General features: G+C 39.4%; 2 protein-coding genes across 2 annotated transcripts; one reads left to right on the top strand and one right to left on the bottom strand.

Annotated features, from left to right (window-relative positions):
* Nucleotides 1–2,253: 2,253 nt before the first annotated feature.
* On the bottom strand, nucleotides 2,254–4,914 carry LOC135627284 (probable WRKY transcription factor 14). The gene is made up of 3 exons (XM_065133324.1): nucleotides 4,183–4,914; nucleotides 3,771–3,911; nucleotides 2,254–3,260 (listed from the first exon to the last, which is right to left on the bottom strand). Exons 1-3 carry the CDS (start codon nucleotides 4,707–4,709, stop codon nucleotides 2,798–2,800), a joined length of 1,131 nt encoding a protein of 376 aa, XP_064989396.1. The 5' UTR covers nucleotides 4,710–4,914; the 3' UTR covers nucleotides 2,254–2,797.
* A 5,531-nt stretch (nucleotides 4,915–10,445) lies between these two features.
* LOC103970532 (probable NADH dehydrogenase [ubiquinone] 1 alpha subcomplex subunit 12) lies at nucleotides 10,446–15,344 on the top strand. The gene is made up of 5 exons (XM_009384334.3): nucleotides 10,446–10,601; nucleotides 12,166–12,192; nucleotides 13,412–13,500; nucleotides 14,126–14,235; nucleotides 14,964–15,344. The coding sequence occupies exons 1-5, from the start codon at nucleotides 10,513–10,515 to the stop codon at nucleotides 15,117–15,119; spliced, it is 471 nt and encodes a 156-aa protein (XP_009382609.2). The 5' UTR covers nucleotides 10,446–10,512; the 3' UTR covers nucleotides 15,120–15,344.
* Nucleotides 15,345–15,466: the final 122 nt, after the last annotated feature.

Below are 15,466 nucleotides of genomic sequence, written 5' to 3'. Positions count from 1 at the left end.
CCATCACAATTAGGACATTAAAATAATCAAAACGAATCATTATATTATCGATTATGATGTATATAAGATTCGTTGTTCACTATACTTTGAGGATTATGAGATGATTGACGTTTTATGTGTCATATGTCGTAATCATCGTGATATTATGAGATAGTCTAACGAGTGAGTGGAGCATAATGTGCAACTATCAATTATGTAAAGCTCTATCTAATCATATGTCATTCGGTGTTAAGATAGTTGATATATCATGTCATACATATATCATGGTATATACTATGCAACTATCAATTACCTAAAGCTCCATTTAATCACGGAGTATTCGATATCATGATAGTTGACATATCATGTTCCACGCTATGCAATTATCATTCGGTACTAAGATAACCAATATATCATGTCATACACTATGCAACTATCCATTACCTAAAGTTCCATTTAATCACGTGTTATTGGGTATTATGATAGTTGACATATGATGTTAGCACGCTATGTAATTATCAATCACCTTGAAGCTTCATCTAGTCATGTATTATTCGGTATTAAAATAACTAACATATCATATCGTACATTATGGAGATCACAATTAGGACATTAAAATAATAAAAAACGAATCAAATTTAATCTCCCAACGATGTGATGAGAGTGAGTGGGTGGTGAGCTAATCGCGATACCCATTGTTCTACCACCACCTAAGAGCCTCGATTGCCCCCATTACCTATGAGCTCCATGCAAGACTAAGGTAGTCGACATTTCATGTCCCCACACGCACCTCTCATAGTTACAATGACACATGAAAACAACTCAAAAGAGGCCCGTCGAAGGATCACTGTGAACTCTTTCTGGATGATTCGTGTTCCCCTTTGGAAGAGGACTTTATTCGAGTGCTAATAAGACGATCCAAATGCCTGTGTGTTCGCTTATCCCTTCAGTGGAGCCTCACATGCCGACAGAGGTGGACGTATAGCTCTGTAACTTGGGGTAACACTTAGCTACGACGAGTTTGCTGATAGACATGCGTCCCATGAAGCCCATAAACCATCACATCGACGAGTGGGTGTTCCAATCATATCAGCTGGAAGGTCAGAATAATGGCGATTATATTCCTCTGTGCACGGCGGTCAGAAGAACAGTATCGTATGGTCTGTGTCATGAGTGAATGATAGGAGTCTTTTCATGAAGAGATCGATTTGAACCCATTGGTCTTCGTTTCCATATAGCACATTAAAACCCATCATTTTCTTCTTCGCCTTGTGATTATGGTGGAAGAGGAATGCATAGATCAAGACAACCGACCTCGGTTTATTGTGGTGTCGAAAGGTGATTGCATCCATCGATCAACAGTTGTAATCAGACTTTAACAGTGATAGCAGATGCTCCAACGACCGGTGCATATCAAATTTAATACTTTCCCATCGCGAATGTCAATTTTGATCGTCAATTTTATGTGACAGAATGGATCTGAATTCGTTTGTTTTCCAATCTTAAGTATAAAGATGTTTATGATGTAAGTTTTGACTTAAATCTACGAAGGGACTTCTCCGATATCTAAGAAAGATTCGTTTGAAACTCGAAAATACGAGTTTTGGGAGTTCTAAGTTAGGATTACGTAAAAAGTATTTTTTTTCTATAGTCATCATCATCTATTATAGAAGATTGAATGTATCGACGCATTAATTTTTCTTGATTGACTAAATTTCGCATGTTGATTGACCGACAACGATGATATTATTTGGCATAACATGAACTATTATGATTTTATGTAGGAGTCAATTGTATAAACATTTAGATCGAATTTTGTGTTAAGTTAGATGATGTGCTATCATCCCTATCCTTTTGAATGAAGATGATGATGGAAACACCAAATAGTGGAGTCTGCAGTGTTTCCTTTGATCAGAAGAAGCTAATGAGTTGATCACTATACTAACATAAACTTCATCTAAACATTCTAAACTCTTCTCTCTCTCACACACACACACACACAACACACACAAGTAATGTGTAGCACACAATGTGTATTCCACATCAACAGGAAAAGTAAAAGGAGGAAAGCAATGAGGATTGAATTATGTTCTGAAAGCCTCTCTCTCTCTACACCAATCTGAATGCTTAGTATTGAGTTGATCACCATAGTAACAGAAACTTCATTTAAACATTCTAAACTCCTCTCTCTCTCTCTCTCAGACACACACACACAAATACCACACAAGTAATATGTAGAACACAATGTGGATTCCACATCAACAGGAAAAAGTATAAAGGAGGAAAGCAATGAGGATTGAATTATGCTCTGAAAGCCTCTCTCTCTCAACATCAATCTGAATACTCAAAGACTTTGACAGTAATGCCTTCATCACATATGTACAAACAGGAATAGAAAGCTGAGGAACAGAAGAGTGTCTGATGTTGTCTAACAAAGCATCATCTTCATCAATCTACTACTAGTATATGACCTCCTCCTCCTCCTCCACATCCTTATTACTTAACCCTATGAGCAAACTCTAAACTCTCTCCCTACTTTTGGATGAGAGGAAGAGGGAGAGGAAGAAATAGTGGAAGGAGAACAATGGCAACCTATGCCTCTTAAGTCCATTGTGAAGGCTTTTACGGTCACATCTCAGACATATCGTACCCATTCCAACTGTTTGAATGCTTATGTTCCTTAGCTTTCTGTCCCATCCTCCATCATTCCACTGCTCTTCTTTCCCCCGTCACCCTTTTCTGTCAAGATAACATCACATAGCTACACCCTCAAGACTCATCTTCCTTCTTGACATGTAATGCATGCGTTTTGCTGAGCCTACCACATGTTTAATGGACCCAAGCCCTTGTTCTCAGGCTCCTCCTCCTCAGGCTCCTCCTCCTCCGGCTGCTTGGCGTGGATAAGAACCTTGGAGAAGATGGTACTCATCGGGTCAGTCTCCAGCTCGGCCAAGTCCGCGAAGAAGTCATCGGGATGGTTCGATTCAGGGATCATCGGCTCGTTATCTATCTCTGCGGCTTCTTCTTCTTCCTTTACCTTGGGATCGGCCTTCGGAGCCGTGGGGGATACAAGACTGCGCCCGAAGGAGGTCTTTGACGCGGAGGAACTATTCTTCGATGCTTGGGATCTCGTGGATCCGGCTAAAGCATTGCGTTGCGTCGGCCACGGGTGGTTGTGCTCCGATGTGTAGGTGATGACCAGCATGTTGGGGTTGGTTCGGCTGCGCTCTACTTGTTTCCTCGCAGAGCATCCTTTGGAACTGCTGCATCTGTAGTAACCCCTGCGGCAATCCATCCGACGAAGTAATCATGCAGAACATTACTTGGAAATGCATTAAACTCAGCGTGCAATCGCTCGGAAAGATGCTCTGCTACTTGCAAACACAAGTTAGCAGCTGCTCTACGTTAATACCTACTCATTAAGATCAATTACAAGATCTTTATCTTTATTCAAGTAGCGTCTTTCTTGTACATCATCTCACATGGATCCAAAGAATTCTTTTCTTGACTCTTTCTAGATTCACCAGAAAGAAATCCTCGGGATCACACAAAGTATTGCCTCTACTGTTCATCGAGACATTGAGACTCAAAGATATATTTATAGGAACAAATACTAATTCTCTAATAATCAGAATACTTGATTAAATGCAAATCTTAATCCACTAGGAGTTTGAAGTATCTCTTAAAATACTTACCGATCCTATCAGTACCACAACTGCATTAGCAAGCATGGAGTTCCTTGGAGAGAGAGAGAGAGAGAGAGAGAGATGATGCATGATGAGGAAGATTACCTGGGATAAGGAGATCCCTTGATGGGTTTCTGGCCATACTTCCTCCAGGCCCAGAGATCAGAAGGAACGACCTCTCCGCTAGACCGGTTGGTTGCCGCCGCCGGAGCAGGAATGCACACCACCTTCTTCGCTTGGTTTTTCCTGCACACAAATTTCATGTCACGAAGGGGACGAAGAAGTCAGAAAACCTGTAAGATTTGTTGGTCGTCTTTTGTAAGGTTTAAGATTTTGAGAGAGAAAAGATGAGAAGGGGAGACTGTGTTGGCTATCAGACAGCGGGCATCGATGGCCTTATAGTCCTGGCCTGATCGGAGACGTCGACGTGCGACAGTATGTGCGTGGATCGATCATCAGGAAATTTACGCTAAATCGCACATAATTCCAAGATCAGTGAGAGATCCGGGGGTCGAACCTCCGCTTGACACCGAGTGATCTTGTAGACGAGATCTGGACGCCACCATCGTCTGCCGAACAGCCTACTGCACCACTGCTTGCCTCTATCGGAGAGAGAGGGGAAGGCTTGGCTCCTCCTGACGAGAGCTGGAAGGCCCTTGGGATGATATCACGAGGCTTCGTGATAATCTCCTCGCTCATGAGCAACTGCTGGGACATGATTCCACCGCCGCCGCCGCCGCCGGTGCTCTCTGTCGCCGCCTTGACCTGTCCTCCTGTAATCATTTCGCCGCTGTTGTGGAAGAACTCGATGCCGGTCAATTCACTGAGGAGAGGGTCGCAGAGATTGGCGAAAGGGTCTCCGAAGTCGTTGTTCATGTCCTCGACCGTAGAGGAGGAGGGGGGCACCGTTGGCTCCGAAGGGGGATGCCAGTCGCTCACCACCGGGAACTCACTCCCCGAAGCTGAACCCGACCCTCCTGAGCGGACGACGTCGGCGAGATCTCCTTGGCCATTCTCCCTCCGTTGCCAGAAGTAGTCACACATGTCTCCCGCAGCCCAAGAACAAAGCGGACCACCTCCGACCTCAGATGCTGCTTCGGTGCCCTCTCCGGAGCAGTCCGATGCTTCCAGTCCTGAACTCTTTCCTCCTGCTCTCGGAGACTGCCTCTGAGAGAGAGAGAGAGAGAGGAAGGAGTGATTTGAGAAGTCCTCTCCCAGCCCAAGAAAAATAGTGATTGTAAGGGGACAAACGGAAGTGAGAAAGAGAGAGTAGTGTATTTTATTCATGGAAGACGCTGACTTTTGGATGGTATAGACTTCTCCATACGCAAGCAACTAAGAGATACAGATGGGAAGCATGAATACGTGTGTATCAGTGTGTGGGCTGTGTTTGTATTTGAGAGAGAGACAGAGAGAGAGAGAGAGAGAGAGAGAGAGAGAGAGAGGGGAAGCACATTGTCAGGGATGTTGGGAGGAAGAAAACACAGCTTGAAACCAAAAGCAAATTCAGATATTTATAATTAAATATTTAAAATAGATATAAAATTATTTTTATCTATATATAGAAAAATTCAAAAAAAATAAAAAATATAATTACATATCAAAAAGCAGATGTAAAATTATTATGTTTCGATAAATTTTATCTATATTTACAAAAAAATAAGTTCTTTAATACATCTTTTCACATAAATTTTTTCGTCTTTTCGATAAATTCTCGAGAGTACGAGATACATGAGATATTTATATAAGAATCAAATCCTGACTATCAAGATTTATTTCCTCCGATAATTTTTTTATCCTTTTGAATTGGAAGATTTAAAAATTAATTGTTAATTTGAGGAGATCATAAAGTAATTATTTGTTTCTGAGTGTGTGTCCAATCCATCCAACTAAATGGGCCCTGTAAATTTCTTTATGGAGTGAAGATTTTAGCTGTTAGCTTTCGTCTTCTTCTCTCGCTCAACCCTTTTGCTTCCTTTTGTTTGCCTTTGGTTGGCACTCTAGAGAGAGAGAGAGAGAGAGAGAGAGAGAGAGGCGGCAAGCAGCCGCATTTCTCGGCTTTAGACAAGTCGCTTTCTCTCTCTCTCTTGCTGCAGATATTACATTAAGAGACACACTGGAATTCGTTCCCTCCCGTTGTGCATGGAGATACCACCCTGTTTGCAGTACGAATAATATGGGTTTTCCTTCTGCTATTATGATCTCCAGTGCAGGATGTGAGTTATTCCAAGGAAGATTAGATCTTTCTCCTCCAACAAGTGAGATCAAAGAAAGAGATGAGAAGAACATTGGTGCAAAGTCCATCCTAATTGCTTGTATAAGAAGATAGTGAATTCTCTTTCCCTTTGCAGCTTCTTTCTCTTATTTCCATATACAACCAACTATATGTCACTAATTAAGCTTATTTCATTGCCCTCTTCACTAAGCAACCACTTCAAGCCTCCAAGTCAACACATTAATCACTGGATTCTATCCACAAAATGAGAGAATGAAGAAAAGATATTGGTCACTATAGACATTGTATGATGCTGCTTCTTCAATAAAACAATGCCAGCTTGCTCAATTGTGATGTGGAGGATAAAGGTCTGCTGAATCCAATGGCAATATATAAAGCTTTGTTGTTGATCAAGTCACTGCTGACCTTTATGAACTACAGCAGGATTCACATGAGCTAACATTCTGAAATCATCATTCCAAGAAGTCCACCATGCTAACCACCTGTGGCTTGTCATAGCCAAGAGGAGTTTCTGTTCTCTATCATGATGATTGTGCAAAACCAATTGAGTTGAATGCTCCATTTGGGTTGAGAATGAGTGGTTCAAAGATTTCTCCACATGAGCTTAACAACTGCTTCATCATGTAAAGAGGTTAACTTTTTCTTTTTTTTTTTTGCTCTTTCTTAAATGGTTTTGACACAAATCAATTGTGTGGAAATGGATTCTGTGAATTGTTACAGTCAGTGAAATTTGATGGGACCTTTAGCAGTTGACAATGAAGCCTAATCCCTTAAAATACAGTATACACATACACACATACAAAAGTTCTTGTTTATTGAATGTGTTTCAGAAGTCATCAGTACTCTCAACCACCACTTTCAGAGCTGTGGGAAAGTTTGCAGCAACAAGCTTTGATTATGATTAGGAGGTCTTGTGATGGCCTGTGGGAATTGAGGAAGTTGTGAGGCTCCTTTTCTCTGTCTAATAAGGCAGAGAATCTTGAGTGCAGAAGGTAATAATACTCTAACAAGCTTGCACTCAGAGGATCCATTGTTCCTAGGTAGCTTGGAACATAACACTTGTGTCATGGAGCATTCCATGAATGCTAGACAGTAATTGGAAGAGCAAGAAAGAGGCAGAAGTAAATTGGCAATTACAGAATGAGGCAATTCACTAGATTTTGGCAAATATATACACTAATAAGAAAAGACAGCTTTGCAGATGCCTTTGTACAATGTTCTTTACATCTGCATTAATGTATCAGAAAGGGACCAATGATCAAAAAGGAGCTTTTAGACATGTCTGGAGGTTGTAGTGGAGAACATCAAAGAATAAGCTGCTGCTGTTTTACAGGTTTCCTGGTGTAGAGCTGTGAGGTAAAAGACAAGACCAGAGAAGTGGAGCTTTTAGATAGGACTGCTCTGAACAAGATTATGGCAAACACAGGTCAATGGTCTTTGTCCTTTAGGGCTGCAGCATTCAATTTCTTGGAAGAGTAGGTGTGATGCCAATGAAATCACACATGTGGTGGGCTTAGCATGGAAGATCATGGCAAACACAGGTCTAAGTGTGTGTGTCTGTGTGTGATGTAGGTCTCATTTTCTAGGTTCTTGAAGTCTTCAAAGAGCCAACCATCATTGGAGACTCTTCTCAGAATCTTTTGCTGCTGATGGGCTTGTCTCCTCTCTCTCTCTCTCACTGTTCTTTGGGGATTGGGAACCATTCAAAACACCTCCAACAGAACCATCCTGTCTCCCTTTCCTCAAGGTGGGATCACTCACATCTCTCAAACTCATACTCTCTTTGCTAAAATTATTCCTTCTCTCTCTCTCTCTCTCTCTCTCTCTCTCTCTGGGTGTGTGTAGTGTACAGGAAGAGATGATAGCACATGTTGGAAGATGCTTAAGCTTTTCAAACTATAATTATGGCCTCATCAAGGATCACAATTCTGACAAGTCGATTCGTTTCACTGATTCCCAGAGTCGCCGAGGCAGTGCCCGCTCATCCATGCAGATGCCCTCACTGGTTTTAGTTAGAGAAAGACTTTGATTTGGAGGTGTCCAAGTCAATAGCATTTAATGGTCGCACCACATCTTTCATGTTCATGCATTGATAAAGAACCCACTAGGGGACAAAATCTCTCTGGGATTCGCTCTCCCTCTCTCTTCTCGCAGATTTGGAGCATCCAACCATGTGATCCACACCCTTAACAAGTGACCCAGCACAGTGCTGTGCAAATCTCAGTTGGATCTCTCACCAGTAGCATGAGCAACAAGAAGCTTCCTTCCCTCGAGGAGTCCAACTGTCAATGATGAGTCACACTGGAAGAACACCAGCCTTAAATATTCCATTCAAATCCTAAGCTGAAGCTGAAGAGATTGCAGCACTGAAGCTGCAATCTGTGCATTCACCACTTCAGCAACAGTGTCGAAGAATCTGCATCATCCACCGGTGGACCCAACTCGGAGGTCTGCCTCCTTCAATCATGTCTGCGTTGAAGGTGGGTGGCTCCAGTTTTCATCAGTGCAAAGTGGCTCATCCAATACAACATATCTGCACTGCTGGATAAGAATATTTGCCCTTTACATTGTCAAAGCAAGAAGGCAAAGGAGTTCGTTCTAACTAAGCTCATCTTTTCTTCAGCATCTTATTGTTCTTGGCCGAGTGATCGAGTCGAGAAGGCTGTCCGATGCCTGATGGTCAGAATTTAAAGGTGCCATGCCATCATCATTGGCTGCAGAAGCATGAAGAGCACCAAGAACAGTGTGGAGGTTCAGATCATGAACAGGGCCATGGCGGCAGGGGCCCACTCCGACAGCAATCAACCCAAGCCACAGCCCTAAGGATCGAGTGCCCCCACGCGCCACTGTCGCATGATCTTGACCACACGGATGATTGTGTGATGAGATGTATCAGGGACCAAAGCAAAAGCAAGCGACTGCCACCTCTCTCTCTTCTCCTTTCCCTTTCCCCCCATCCCCCACCCCCCCTCTCCTCTCTTCCATTGCAGAATCTCGTATGGTGGAGCTGAGCTCCCCCACCACTAACCTCCAAAAGCCAAGAGATCCTCTCTGCAGCCTTCTTTCTGAGATGGAATGATGAGTTCGGAGGAGGGATGCATGCAACAGAGGAGGTGGGGGGGAAGAGCACGGCCATAGCCATGCACTAACGATTCCCTCTTTGGGGGAAGCCATTGCGCTTGCGCGCGCACGCACACTCTGTAGCGAGTGCTGCTTGACATCATCTTCAACCACAAGACACTGTTGCCATTGTTGCTAACTAGTGCTCGTCATTTTCCTATCGAGTTAGGCATCACATGCATGCATGAGCTCCTCGAGCACCGGTGGTTCTCGCTGAATCTTACAGCCTGAATTCAAAGTTATCTAGCAGTCCACGCAACACATTACCAAGCATCTTGGCTTCATCGTTTCGTTGATGGAAATTAGAAATGCAAGTATGGTTGTCTATTTAACAAGGGAATAACTCTTTTGATGCTCTACGGTGTCTTTAAAAATATCCAAATGTGGATGAAATTATTATCAATTTGACTTATTAGAGATGTTCGTTCAATATTTTATATCAAAAACATAAAACATTTCAATAAATATCAAGTATATCATGATAATTTTAGTCATAATACGATGTTATCATGATTTTAAATAAGCATGACAAAGTTAGAAATATTTGAAAAAAAATATCTTTCATTTTTTGTTAATTTGTTTCCCTCATGCTAAATAACAAAGATGAATTATAATAATCAATAGTATAAATGGGTGAACTAAAAAGTCAAACATAATCAAAATCTAAGAAGATAAATTTGATATTTTATTAAAATTTTTTAAATATTTTTTTTGCCAATATTGACATTACAATGAAGTGGTTTGTCTAGTAAACACTAACCGTTAGTATCCCATATATCATGTTTGATTGATCAAAAATAATAATCATATCATTTACTCTTATCATGCTTGAGTTTGTTCATTCCGAAATATAATATTATTTAACGATCTCGATTATTGTCATTTACATTAAAAAAAATACTACTTTACTAAGCAAACTTATCGTGAGCAAAGAAGATACATTGGGATGCTCGGATATCTTAAATACGTCATGTGTAAAAGGATATATTAGGGTTATGTTATGCGCTTAAATTTTTTTAATCCTAGATAGATGCAACATGTACAAAAGTACTAATCATGCATAAAGCATTTGATTTAATGAAGAAATAACCTTTTAGATGCCTCTATTTATGTGGTGTATTTAATAGGCTCTCTTTATCTTTGAAGGTTGAAGAGGTTTGTCTAAAGTATTTTTTGTATTTTTAGATCTCCTATCTTATTTTTTGTACACACACACACACACACACTTTCATTGTCTATTTCTTGCAATTAACTAAGTGACTCATCTCGTCCCTTTGTGATCAGGTGATTGTCGGGTCGGGTCGCAGTGGAGACCTGAGGGCTTCAATTCTTCGACCCGTTAACGAGCAATGGGTTACCGTGTCGGGCCTTGTCGTCGTCAACTTGAGGCCCGGCCTTATGTTATATTTAGGGTGGCTCTTCCCTCTCCCGTTCTGATGACGGAGATAGAGAGAAGGGAGCACCACCAGCGGAGATAGGAAGGAGATCGAAATGGCTTCGGTGGTGAGAGGCGTCCTCAAGGTGATCAACGAGAAGGGCGTCGGCGGTTTCATCAAACATCTCCGGGAAGAGGGTTATATGTGAGTCATCTTTTCCACTCCTTCCTTTGCGCTCCATTTTCGACCATATTAGATCAGATCTCATCATTTTTATCCAATCACCGACATGGTAACAGCGATTTCTCGGTCAGAAGCCCTAACCCTGGATCATGTTACTCACACCAGATCCGTTCTTCCATTGTTATCGTCTTTAAGTTGAGGCGATAACTGTTTGCTTTTTGATGCATTGGTGTCCGATTTGCAGAAATTGGTGCAGATTTTATTTTCTGCGCGCTGCACATCTCATTCATTGTCAGACCACCGGTGTATCGTTCCTTTATCCGTGATTCTGGAACCTTTGATTGCACGGATAATATGTAGGAAAATGTTCCGAGTGAGATATTTGACGTTGACGGGTTGAACATAGTTCTTAGTAATTAAGGGGGATTTAGAAGTGATTGCATTATGGCTAATGGTTTCCCTTAATTTTTTCTATATTGAACTAATCATCCTTGATCTAGATTATGCCTTTGTTTAATAATGTCTGTCTGGTAGATCCGTATTCTAAATAGATTTTGTTTGTGAATGCCGAAGATAATCAAACAGAAGTATGGATGAAATAAGTTGATGCCTTGTTGTTTAGACCATTGTCGTTGGTACTGTATATTACAATAAACAAATGTTACTTCAGATATCTGTTTTCTTGCATGGATGAGATGGATGGATGAATTTTTATGCATAGATTTCTACCTTTCTTAAAAACTCAAGCAGCCATTCCCAAATATTGCCTTAAATAATGTTAGGAAAAGATGCGTGTAGTCAATCTGAAATAGTTAGACAGTACGGCTTGTTGTTTATTAAAAATTAATTTAATAGAGAAGAAATTGCCAGGTTGTCATTGTGGCGATAACATCCCTTATGTGGCTTATGGTACACATACCTAATACTCAAATAAGTTTGCTATCAGAATAACATTCTATAATCATACAATGATGTCAATGTAAGCAAAGAAATAGATAAACGAAATGGTTTCCAATGATTTCCGTTTTTCTAATAATGTTTAGAAATATGTCACACAGCATAGCTACTCCTTGAAATTTGTATTATAGTTCAACGTAATAACAGGAACTACAACTAACCATAATGACCTTACACAACAACATGACTAATTTTTCTTATTTCTTATATGCATATTGTAGTATGTATGCTGTCATATTTCAGGAATTTACGTAAACTATTTAACTGTAGTCTACAGAATAGGGATTTCAAAGGTATTAGCTTAAACATCTCTTTAGATTTTAATCTTGCAGATACTAAAATACTGATACATAGAATTTTATTTTCCTGTAGATGTTAAAAAATAAATGCTGCTCAGTACAGTATCCATTGAGATTTCATCATAGTCAAACAATGGCATGGCATGTCTGGTATTTGTTATGTGCATTTTGTGGTCAATATAAGTTATATTTCAGGAATGTCCATCATAAAGTGTCTGACTGAAGTCTATGGCATAAAAAACCTTGGAGGGATTAATTCTTGCATCGCTTTTGCTTTTCTGTTCCTCTTGTGCTAGATGAAAATCTGATATTTTTTTCCTCTCTTACAGGAGATGCCTTTTGGATGGGAATCTATTGTAAGTGCCTTGGTTTGTTATATATGTTTTATGTTATCATTATTGGTGATGCATATGATTTGGGCCTTTCTTCTGAAGTTCATTTTGTTATCACATATTTTATGTGTTAGTTTAACTGGACTACATTCATGAATAATCATGTGAAAAAAGTACCATAGCCTTTAAGTTTCTTTTATATTTATGTTGTTCTGATAGTGTAGTACAAACTATAGTTGATTCACCCAAAATATTAAACAACTAGATAAAAGTTGGCTATGATTTGTTTGGTGCACCTTTCATTATCTATGAAAATTTTAGGAGTTCAATTGGATTATGAATATCTCCATGTGGCTGAAGATATTTGTAACAGGTTAGGGCTTTTATTTATATTGCAACATGAAAATGACAACACACCTGTTATTAACTTTATACGATGGTGAGATTAGTCAGTTAAGACAAGGGCCATATTGTTGCCGAGAAAGATTAGCTTGGCACGTATTAGGTGATAAACTTGATATGACTTGAGACTTGAACCTTGGGCTCAAGTATGTTTCCAAAAATATGGTCCTTTGGTATTTGTTGAAACACATCCAAAATTCTTGAAACAGTGCCGTAACGTTGGATATCCTATTGTAACTTTTGATACTTCTTCGAGAAATGACCCTTCCTCTATATTCTCACTGACACCTCCTAGAACTGGTATGAGGAAGCCATCAGCTTGAGATGTGTATGATCATTTCCTTGTCATGTAGCAGGCGGTATTTGATCAGTTTTCTGATTGGGACCATATTTTGAAATGTGATAAATATTCCATTGATGAGAAATTTTGTGCTCACTAGATGCTTGATCCATATAGTCGACTAGCTTTAATATTGTGAATGTTAGGATAGAGTTGGATAGATGTGATGATGAATTTTGAGAATGGTAATGACATGATTTGCATGCTTATAAACATTAGTTAGCTATGGGTTAACTTTCATATTCCAATATAGCCTCATAAATTATATGATGTTATTGAGATATCCAACATGATTCTTCCTTATGCAAATATTTTAGATTTTCATATGTATACTATAATATGATTTTCTGTGAGGTTCTCATGTTCTTATTTTTATTACAACCAAGGAAACATATTCAATTTTTGGTTCTTTTTCTGCAAATTAATATTTTAAGAAATGTTCCATGCACATTTCTTGCTGTAATTTTCTGAAAAATAGTAGTTAATAGTCTTGTTTTTCAGGCAAACGAAACTTCACAACATTGGTGCAACCCTGATTGGAGTTGATAAATTTGGTAACCTGTATTATGAGAAATTGGATGTCCAATACGGTCAGTGATCTTCTTAGTGTTTCTTTGTTTTACTGAGGCTATATATTCTGCCCTGATAATTCTTTTGGGACTTTTATCCCTTTTTCCAAATCCCTTTATCTCAGTAAGTAAATTTTTTATGATAATTTTAGATGTATGAATTTAGAAATTGCAGGTGTTAAATGTGACACCTTAATAGTTTAAAATTAGTCATATCTAACTGTCACATGGAAAAACAAAACCATTGATGGTTTTTGTGGATTGATTTTAATTAGTTGTATGCTGGTGACATATGACTTGTGATAAAGCTTGGCTTGCATGGAAAAATTAGATTAATCCACTAGTTTTAGTTTGACACGGTATTCTTCAAATATTTTTGTTTGTACAAAAAGAGGGGGAGAGATTGATTTTGTCGTGGGGGCATTTTTCAATATAAACACTGAAATATATTGGGTAATTAGAATATTATAACAATTTTGGTGTCAGAAACATGCCTTTTCTTCATTGGTTTCAGTCAGATACTCTTCTAACTTTATTGTTGATTATTAGATGCTTCACATTTTGTTGAAATTTTTTCTATCTCTTATCATTTCGTATGTGCTAGTGTTCGAGATATTTAAATGAACTGTTGCTGATTAATATGCAGGAAGGCACAGGTGGGTTGAGTATGCTGAGAAAGGCCGCTATAATGCGTCCCAAGTGCCACCTGAGTGGCATGGTTGGCTGCACTATGTAACTGACCATACAGGCGACGAAGTAAGTCATGTATAATGCCATTTTGCTATCTTGTCCAACTGAACTTGTAACTGCTAACTGCATCTTTTTAGATTTTACTGGGAAAAAAAGGATACTTATTTAGTTACAAGAAAAGATAGAAGAACACATGAAACAATTCGAATTGGGGATAAATTGATAGAAGACCATTTAAGATGATATTGATATATTCAAAGAAGATCCATATTAAGATTTGTGGCATGAGAAGAGAACCTTATTAAACATTCAGGACCTTACAGCTTGCTGTTGTCCCTACTCCAGCCAGTTCCTTTTAAGTTCATGATCTTGGCTCACATTATAATGTGTGTAATTTGAACAATCAACGCTTACATTGTCGACTTGATCTCTCAAATCAATGTGGCAATCCTGAACGTCTCTCAGATACTGGTGACTTGGTAGTTTAAGTACTCAGTAAAGGTAGTAAGCACAGAAATTAATTGTAAATCTGAATTTTTAGTAGAATTCTCTGTACCCTACCAGTGTGTCGTAATCATTTATTGACTGTAATGTTCTACTTTGCTGGGGCATTACTGTTATGTTCTATATTAACATGACATTAGAGAACATCGAAGCGTCTATAAGCTCTCAGTATTACTTTCTAGTAGAATTCACTATACTCTTACCATTGTGTCAAAATCATTCTTGTACTCAGATTGTCGAACATAATGCTCTACTTTGTTTGGGGCGTTAATATTTATTTTCCATGCTAGCTTTTGATGCTGAAACCTAAAAGATATGGCGAGGAACATAGAGAGAACTTCTCAGGGGAAGGTGATGCGTACATCTACCACTCCAAAGGCCACGCTCTCAACCCTGGACAGAGGGATTGGACCCGTTACCAGCCCTGGCAACCCGCCAAGTCCTAAACTTCTTTTCCTGTTGCAGGACAAGGTACATAAATCATGCCACACTGCAAAGCTTTTGCTGGCAAATACTTTGTTAATTGCTTGATTGACAGCAACCCTAAAATGCTAATGCGTGCTGAAAACGTGGCTGTAATAAGTGCTCTGGATTGTAGTTTCCAATTGTTCGTTTGGAAATGTGTCCATCTAATTAAAATTTTATTTTTACTGGGCAAATTACTTGTTTTACTGATTGACCAGTTTCTTTCCGAGCAAAACTTTAGTATTCCTTGCTCTAAACATGCTTTGTGTAGCAAAACCGTACCCAAGTTTTACATACGTTGTATTAGCTTCTTAATGCAAGTGATTTA

This window comes from Musa acuminata, chromosome BXJ2-11 (genome assembly GCF_036884655.1).
Source record: "Musa acuminata AAA Group cultivar baxijiao chromosome BXJ2-11, Cavendish_Baxijiao_AAA, whole genome shotgun sequence".
In the NCBI taxonomy this organism is placed as follows: Eukaryota; Viridiplantae; Streptophyta; class Magnoliopsida; order Zingiberales; family Musaceae; genus Musa; species Musa acuminata.
Note: the sequence above shows the minus strand (reverse complement) of the source record. Positions and strands in the feature narration are given on the sequence as shown.

What these genes read in the sequence shown, in the direction of transcription:
- LOC135627284 (XM_065133324.1), bottom strand. Translation starts at nt 4,709, where the DNA reads ATGTGTGACTACTTCTGGCAACGGAGGGAGAATGGCCAAGGAGATCTC. An exon ending in TCACTCGGTGTCAAGCGGAG is followed by an intron (nt 3,912 to 4,182) that starts GTTCGACCCCCG and finishes ATTTGTGTGCAG; the next exon opens with GAAAAACCAAGCGAAGAAGG. An exon ending in AAGGGATCTCCTTATCCCAG is followed by an intron (nt 3,261 to 3,770) that starts GTAATCTTCCTC and finishes GGATTGCCGCAG; the next exon opens with GGGTTACTACAGATGCAGCA.
- LOC103970532 (XM_009384334.3), top strand. Translation starts at nt 10,513, where the DNA reads ATGGCTTCGGTGGTGAGAGGCGTCCTCAAGGTGATCAACGAGAAGGGC. An exon ending in GAAATTGGATGTCCAATACG is followed by an intron (nt 13,501 to 14,125) that starts GTCAGTGATCTT and finishes ATTAATATGCAG; the next exon opens with GAAGGCACAGGTGGGTTGAG. An exon ending in CTGACCATACAGGCGACGAA is followed by an intron (nt 14,236 to 14,963) that starts GTAAGTCATGTA and finishes TTTCCATGCTAG; the next exon opens with CTTTTGATGCTGAAACCTAA.